General features: G+C 51.9%; 1 protein-coding gene across 1 annotated transcript in view; it reads right to left on the bottom strand.

Annotated features, from left to right (window-relative positions):
- Window positions 1-5129, bottom strand: part of Rbx1 (ring-box 1, E3 ubiquitin protein ligase) — a 13222-nt gene extending 8093 nt beyond the window's left edge. Inside the window, exons 1-2 of the mRNA XM_005379338.2 lie at window positions 4870-5129; window positions 2602-2680 (exon numbers count right to left, since the gene is read on the bottom strand). Of these exons, the coding sequence (XP_005379395.1) occupies window positions 2602-2680; window positions 4870-5082 (292 nt within the window). The 5' untranslated portion in view covers window positions 5083-5129. The remainder of the gene's footprint in view (window positions 1-2601; window positions 2681-4869) is intronic.
- Window positions 5130-8249: the final 3120 nt, after the last annotated feature.

Here is an 8249-nt window from a genome sequence, read left to right as displayed (position 1 = left end):
CCCAAACAAACAAAAAAGAAAAGATAAAGAAAGGTAAAATGAACAGGAAGCAGGACAGCCTGCGGTATCCATGTATACTCCAAGGAGCTCTCAGACCAGGAGTTTTACTGGGGCATGGCTATGATTATTCTTTTTCTTTCTCTTTCCTTCCTTCCTTCCTCTTTCCTTTCCTTCCTTCTGTCCTTCCTTTCTTCTTTCTTCCCTCCCTTCCTTCTTTCTTTCTTTTCTTTTTCTTTCTCTCTCCCTCCCCTCTCTCTCCCTCTCCCTCTCTCTCTCTCCCTCTCCTTCTCTCTCCCTCCCTCCTTCCCTTCTTTCTTTGGTCTTTTTGAGACAGGGTCTTGCTATGCAGTTTAGGCTGGCGTTGAGCTCACTTTGTAGCCCAGGCTGGCCTCGAACTTGTGATCCTCCTGCCTCAGCCTCCCTCATGCTGGGATTACAGGCGTGGTTACCAGGACCAGCCCATTATTCTTATTTATAGCTATGTGTCTAATCATTCATTTAATGCCAAATCAGATTTACGGTACACAGCTAAATCCAAGATTCTTGCTTTTGGGAGTGGAGTGGTAGAATACAAGACCCTGGTTCAACCTCTAGCATTTAAAAAGTAATCCTTACAAGAATCATAAATCCTTGCCAGGCATGGTGGCACACTCCTATAATCCTACTTCTTGGGAGGCTGAGGCAGGAGAATCACTTCAAGTTTAAGGCCAGCCTAGGCTATATAGGGAGATCAAGGCCAGTCTAAATTACAAAGTGAGACCTTGTCTCAAAAAACACAAATAAAAAAAGGGAAACTACAGGATGTCTTCGGCCTGGGATATAGCTCAGCGGCACAAGCGCCTGCCTGGCAAGTGCAAGGTCCTGAGTTCAATTCCCAGTACAACAACAACAAAGGCTGTCTTGGGACCACCTAACGGAACAGCCCTAGCTGACAGCTGTCTGGAACTATAGTCAGAAGAAATCCCTTTGAGCAAGTTCCAGGTGAGAGCTGAGGCCCAACTCCAGGCTCTCCTTTGTCGCTCACTGCTACAGCTCCCAGCTCCGCTGCTCTCCAATACCTCACACACTGTGGGCACAACTGCGATGGACACCGAATTTCCAGACACGGCACAAAGAGAAGGTGTGTCTCTCTCTCATTTTTCTTCTACCCGCAATGCTGGAGATCAAATCCAGGGCCTTGCGCATGCTAGGCAAGCACTGCAGCACCCAACTACAGCCCAGCCTCGTCTTTTTTTATTTTAAAACACTGATTATATGTTAAGAACATTTTAGATACGACAGGCTGAACACTGCAATGTTAAAATCAACGCCACCCATTTCCTTTTACTTTGTGAATGTGGGTACTAGGACATTTAAAATTCTTTATGTGCTCACTTTGTGGCTACCTTTCCACATGACAGGGCTGGGCCAGACGTCGGTGAGGACAGAAGGTGGAGGGTGTTCCCTGGAAGGGACAGGGCACGCAAGGACAGTAAGGGCAGCTGAAGAGTGGAAAGGAGGCCCGAGAAGCCCCCGCCTCAAGCAGGAGGGTGGCTCAGGATGAAGGTGGAAACAAAGCAGAGCTGTCTCAAAAACAAGCACTATGATCCCAGTGCTAGAAACTTTTCATTTCTTTGCCCCACTTTTGATCTCAGTAAGAAACCATTTTTGTTGCAGGGCATGGTAGCACACGCCTATAATCCCAGCACTCGGGAGGCTGAGGCAGGAGGATCACTGTGAGTTTGAGACCAGCCTGGGCTACAAAGTGAGCTCAAGGTCAGCCTCAACTGCATAGCGAGACCCTGTCTCAAAAAGACAAAAAAAAAAAAGAAACCATTTTGGTTTTTGTTACACGTGAAACAGGAACCTCAACTGTTCCTGGTGTGATCAGTATTTTTATCCCTTTACCACAAGGATATGAAGACAGCACATCAACAGCAATAATCAGGTTTCATTGTCTAATGAACTACGTGGAGATTTAAATGACATTTCTTTTTTTTTTTTTTTTTAAATAACATTTCTTTAGCATAATTATCACCTAGTTAAATGCTGACAATGATGTCCTTTTGACTATGTTTGCAGTTAATATCAAAAATCCTTACTCCTTTGTCTGTCTGTCCTTCCTTCCTTTTTTGTTTTTGAGACAGAGTCTCACCATCTAATTCATGCAGAGCTTGAACTTGCAGCGATCCTCCGGCCTCAGCCTCCCAAGTGCTGGCATCAGAGCTATCCAGCGCCCTACTCACCTCCAACTGTAAGTCTTGCCCAACAGAAACTAGTTCAGACAGACTATCCTGCCTCAGGTAACTTTCTTCCTTTCCGTATTTCTGCCTCTGAGTCTGGCTATGTGGTCGGATATGCAGGGGCCCAAGGAACAGTGCTCCCATGTCCACATTCATCCTGAACGTGTCCCTGCCAGCTTCAGAACTTACTCTGCGAGCTGGGCTTGGCTCCAGGACATCCTAAAAAACCACTCTGTTTCAAACACACCAGTGGCCTAGACACAGAAGGTGCAGGGGCTCCGTGCTCTGCGTCTCCTTGTGAAGGAGGAATTGGTCACAGCAAGACAGCTACAATCTCTGCGCCTTCCCCACTTCCTCCCGCCCTCCTCCGATTACTCACAGAGATCCATAATGTGGTTTCTGCAGATGGCACAATTATCAACCACAATGTCCCAGGCCCACAGGGCTACCGCATTCCACTGCAAAGAGAAGAGGGGGACAAAGCACTCTCTTAGTAACGGGACGCATGCTCAGGGCTTCGACACCGCTGCACTTACCGTGTCTTTGGCAGAAGGGGCCACCGTACAGAAAGTTGCGGGGACATACTACTCTTATTTATTGTATTGGAGGACGACGACAGACTACACTTTTGCTCTCCCATTCCCCAAAAGGTTGAGTCTATGAACACAGAATAAGCATCTTTTACTTTCTTCTCTATCGTTTGAAATAACCTAGCCACAGCAACGGAAGCAAATTAGAAATCACTCTTTAGTGCTTGTTTGAGGTTAAGCACAAACGTGAATTGTGTGCGAGTCTCCCTGACAGATGCAGGGAATGTCTGCATGAACATCTGCTCCTCCAGGGAGCTTGGGAAGCCTGAGCAGGAAGGTGAAAGCTTGTGTTCAACACAATGAACTAAGATGATTGGATCACAAAGTGGGTAATCTCAGGATAAGTAGGATAACCAGTCATCCGGTGTCAGTACACACAAGGTCACTTAAATCTTACAAGATTACTGCACAACACTGCAGAACGCACTAGAATCTTGTTTGGATTTTTTTTTTTTTTTTTTTTTTTTTTTTTTTTTGTTTTTTTGACACAGGGTTTTGCTATGTAGTTGAGAATGACTTTGAACTCACTTTGTTGTAGCCCAGACTGGCCTCGAACTCACAGCAATCCTCCTGCCTCAGCTTCCTGAGTGCTGGGAGTGCTGGGATTACAGGGGAGCGCCACCACACCCGGCTTTGGTTTTTTTTTTTTTGTTTGTTTGTTTTTTTCTCCGGTGCCAGGTACCGAACTCATGACGTTGCGCTTGCCAGGCAGGCGCTTTGCCGCTGAGCTAAATCCCCAGCCCCCCCGGCTTTGTTTAGTTATTATCAAACACACTGATATTCTCAAATGTTACATATTCAGACTCACAGTTAAGACAACTTCAGTAAGTTTATCTAAGAGTACTTAAATAATCTGACTCTCTGGCTTCCACAGGTATATCTGCTCCCAAATACCCCTTTCTTCTGTGAATTTGGTGTCACTTCCCAAATCTTTATTGCTTTCAGAGCTAATTCTTGGGATGCACCAACTCACACAGCACTTTTCTACCTCCGCGTTAACCTGGACGACAAACCCCCTCCTATTATTCTTCAATATGGCTGATGGCTCCAGGTGAGCAGCAGAGGCCACAAGGAGACGCCAAAAAGCAAAGGGGGTAAAAAGGCCCCGACGAGGTGGAACGGAGTCTGCGTTTAGCCGACGTTCCGGGAATAACAGCTTCCTTCCTATTTCTGGACCGTCATCTCGAACGTATTTATTTCATCTCAAAAGGGAATCGACACTTTTCTCCCGAACTGTCGGCGAACCACTACGAGCCATCTCGGGCAAAAAGACACGTTCCCCGTCTCTACTCTCCCACTCTTACCAGGCCATTTGCCACTAGTACTCAACCCTCCCTAAAACGCACGAGATCAGAGCTCGCGTTTTCTTTTTTTTAAAAAAAATTCCACCACTTGTTTTAATTTTGGAGGTGTGTTCTTAACGAGGGACCTGGACGTGACAGAGAACCAAGGACCGGGCGGTAACCGCCAGCAGACGTCTCCTAAGAGCCACGCTGTACTACTCTCTTAACTCCGCGGGGGCACGGCCTGAGAGCGGGCTCATGCAGCCCCCCACCCGCAAGTCGGGGTCCCCCAGGGTCCGAGGGCCACCCCAAAGTGCGGGAAGGGGCGGGGCGGGCACCGCCGGGCTTCCGGAGGCCGCCAGTGCGGCAGCGCGCAGGTTCCTGGCTCTCGCCGCACCTCCCCATCCTCCACCCGCCGCAGTCGCTCCGAGCCCCCCTCCCCCCCACCCCACGCGCGTGCCTGCATCCTGTGCTGTTGCTCATTCCCAGCACCCGACTGCAGTTCCCCCTGCCAAGTCGCAACCCCGCGCATCTCAAGAAGCATTTCTGTGATTGGGCCCCGAGCGCGCCCAGAGAAACCCACACTGCCCAGGAGAGTGGGCAGCCGTCCCGCCCATCAAGCCTAAGTCCCGCCCCCAGCTTCCCTGCGTGGTAGCCGGTCTCAGGAACGCCCCGAAATTAAGCACTCTCCTCCGCGCCTCGGTCACCCTCGGACCTGCCAGCCAGACCCCCGCCTCTCTACCTTCCCTGAGGAAGGCACTGGGGAGACCCAACCTTTTTCACTTCAAAGCGTTTCTTGCCCGCGCCGCTGTTGGTGCCACTCGGGGTATCCACATCCATCGCTGCCGCCATTTTGGAAAGACACGACCCGTCGTCCGCCAAGGCGCCTGCGCAGCGACGCACGCCTCGCTCTTTCCCCACGCTCGGGTGCCTTCTACTGCATCCCTCCCACAGTGGCGCGAGAGAACCCGGAGGGGGGCGGAGCATGTGGCCACGCCCCTTAAAGGTGCTACCGCTGGTGTCCTCCCCTCCGCCTCGCGTCAGCTGGGCAGGAGGCGGTGGGAGGTGTTGCCGGGGCGGGGCCGGGCGTGGCGTGGGCGACGTGAGCGGGTTGGGTGGAGACGTTCGCGGAGCTCGCGCTCCCCCTGCGCCGGGAACCCGGGCTGCGCTCCCGCCGCAGGGCAGCCGTCGCTTCCTCCGCCGCTTCCTCCGCCTCCGCCTCCGCCTCCGCCTCCGCCTCCGCCTCCGCCTCCGCCTCCGCCTCCGCCTCCGCCTCCGCCTCCGCCTCCGCCTCCGCCTCCGCCTCCGCCTCTGCGGGCCGGGCGCACTGCGCCGCTCCGGGGCCGCCGGCGTCCCGCCGCCGAGGGCGGATTCCCACAGTACCGCCTCCGCCTCCGCCTCTGCGGGCCGGGCGCACTGCGCCGCTCCGGGGCCGCCGGCGTCCCGCCGCCGAGGGCGGCTTCCCACAGTAGCCTTCCGCAGATCTGACCCGCTTCCGAGCTTCCGAGCTTCCGACCCCGGCCAGGGAATCGGAGGCGGAGGCCAGGGCCCAGGCGCCGTCTGTTTTCCTGATTTGTTTGTTTTTTCGTTGTTTTGAGACAGGATTTCGCTGTATAGTTCAGGCTGGAAATCGCTGAGATCCTCCCGACACAGCCTCCCGAGTGTTGGGATTGCAGGGGTGCACCACGCGACTCCTCTTCAATGCGTGCGAGTACACATCCCCTTCGCACTGGCCATCTGTGGAGGGTCGTCTTTCCCTCGTTTCTGGCCTGTGCCTGCCCCTTGCGCATTGCAGAACTGGCCTTTCTGCAGTGGCCGAGCTTGGCTTGGGACTGTCCCTGCTACCATGCCCGCCTGCCCAGAGCACCAGTACTAAGCCACTGTCCTGTCTGGACTTCCGAAGATCTCTAACCCTGCAGAGCATGGGTGTTAGGTCATTCTTAACTCGTGCACAGCTGTCCTGAGATCACATGTTCTCTTAGTTGGAAATAGTTGGAGGGCCCTACAGTGGCGCACAACTGATCTCGGTTTTTCCCTGGGGCAGGAAGATTGCAAATTCAAAGCAGCTGGGCAGTTTAGGGAGATCAGGATTGAAAAGCTGGACCTGATGGCACAGTCTGGGAGGCTGAAGCAAGAGGATCCCAAATTCAAATCCCATCAGTCTGGGAGGCTGAAGCAAGAGGATCCCAAATTCAAATCCAGTGTGGGCGGTTTAGCAACACAGCAATGCAGGGTCTCAAAATTTTTAGAAACGGGGAGAGCTGGGGAAATAACACTGCTGAAAGCCCAGGGTTCAAGCCAGGTGTGGTGGCGCGTGGCATGGCTGTAATCCCAACACTTTGGAAGCTGAGGCAGGAGAATCAGTGATTTTGAGGCCAGCCCGGGCTACATAGAGTGTGCCTCAACCGCACCCCCCACCCCTCCCCTCCAAAAATGCCCAGGGTTCGATTCCCAGTATCATGAAGTAAAGATTAAAAATAAAAGAGCCAGGTGTGGTAGCACATGCCTGCAATATCCCAGCACTGGGGGCGCTGAGGCAGGAGGATCGTTGTGAGTTCAAGACCAGCTGAACTACATAGCAAGACCCTGTCTCTTCAAAAAAAAAAAAAGGCTGAGGATGCACTTCAGTAGTGAAGCTCCCTGGGGTCTAACCCAGTATCTGAAAAACACACAAGCAAAAAGGGAGAGTGATGGACTGTGTTGGCTTTATTGCCGGACCGGGAAACCTGCGATTTGTTTCCCTCTTTGCCACAAACAGGAAGAATAAATCTGTGCCAACACCAACCACAGTGCTAGTCTAACCTGGACAGAAAACTGATGGGAGAACTGGAAGGGTCCGAGAGCCTTACAATGTCTTTCTCACACCGCGGTCTTTTTTTTTGAGACATGGTCTCACTATGTAGTGCAGGTTGGCCTTGAGCTTACTTTGTAGCCCAGGCTAGACTCAGACTCATGGTGATCCTCTTGCCTCAGCCTCCCGAGTTAGTCCGAGTTCTAATGGCTGCACAGTTAAACTGTCAGCTAGTGGTGTCCCTGCTGCCGGACCCCGTGACAGTGCCAGGACCTGTGAGGACTGAGAGTCGACTTGCCTGGCCCTGAGCGGATGCTTCGCGTTTGCAGACTCATGGTCTAAACAGGAGCCCCACATGGATAAGATTCTTTCCCGGTAGGAAAGAATACACAATCCAACACATAAATACTTTGGAAAGTGCCAAGTATCTGGCTCTGTGAAGAGTGACCTTTAAATCAGGCATGGTGGCTCAGGTCTGTAATCCTAGCACCTGGAAGGCTGAGGCAGGAGGATCATTATGAGGTTGAGGTCAGTCTGGGCTACATAGCAAGACCCTGTGTCATCCTCTGCATCCCGCCAGACGGCCTAAATGATCTGCTTCCCATTTCGTTACGTTTCTCCTCAAGCATTGCTTAGCATGGGTACATTCTGAGAAAGACCTCGCACGATGTCATTGTTGTGCAATGTGCCTAACACATACCTATGTGTTATGGCCTACTACGCACCTGGTGCACTGCTGAATACTGTAGGGAATTGTAAACAATAAAAATAGTATAAAAGGGCTCAGGGGGTGGCCGGGGATATAGCTCAGCAGCACAGTTCCTACTGGCCAAGTGCAAGGTCCTGAGTTCGATTCCCAGTACAAAAAAAAAGGAAACTGGGAACTAGCTCCTCTGTTGTATGGCATTTGCCTAGCATGAGCAAGGACCTGCATTTTTGTTTTGTTTTGAGACAGGATCTTGCTTCACAGCCCAGGTTGGTCTCAAACTCGCAGCAATCCTCCTGCCCTAGGCTTCTGAGCAGTGGGGTTACAGGTAAGCACAGCCCCACTCTTTTGTTGTTTTATTATGTTACTTTTTTATTTTTGTCTTTTTGAGACAGGGTCTTGCTATGCAGTTCAGGCTGGCCTTGAGCTCACTTTGAAGCCCAGGCTGGTCTCGAACTTGCAATGATCCTCCTGCCTCAGACTCCCGAGTGCTGGGATTACAGGTGTGCACCACCACACCCAGCCAGGATGGCCTTGCGCTTACTTTGTAGCCCATGCTGGCCTAGAATTTCAAGCAATCCTCTTGCCTCAGCCTCCTGAGTTGCTGGGATTACAGGCGTGTGCCACCATACCCAGCTTTATTTTGTTTTTGTTTTT

The sequence above is a fragment of the Chinchilla lanigera genome, unplaced genomic scaffold (assembly GCF_000276665.1).
Source record: "Chinchilla lanigera isolate Chin_1 unplaced genomic scaffold, ChiLan1.0 scaffold00012, whole genome shotgun sequence".
Lineage (NCBI taxonomy): Eukaryota > Metazoa > Chordata > Mammalia > Rodentia > Chinchillidae > Chinchilla > Chinchilla lanigera.
This window is presented reverse-complemented; position numbering and strand designations above follow the sequence as displayed.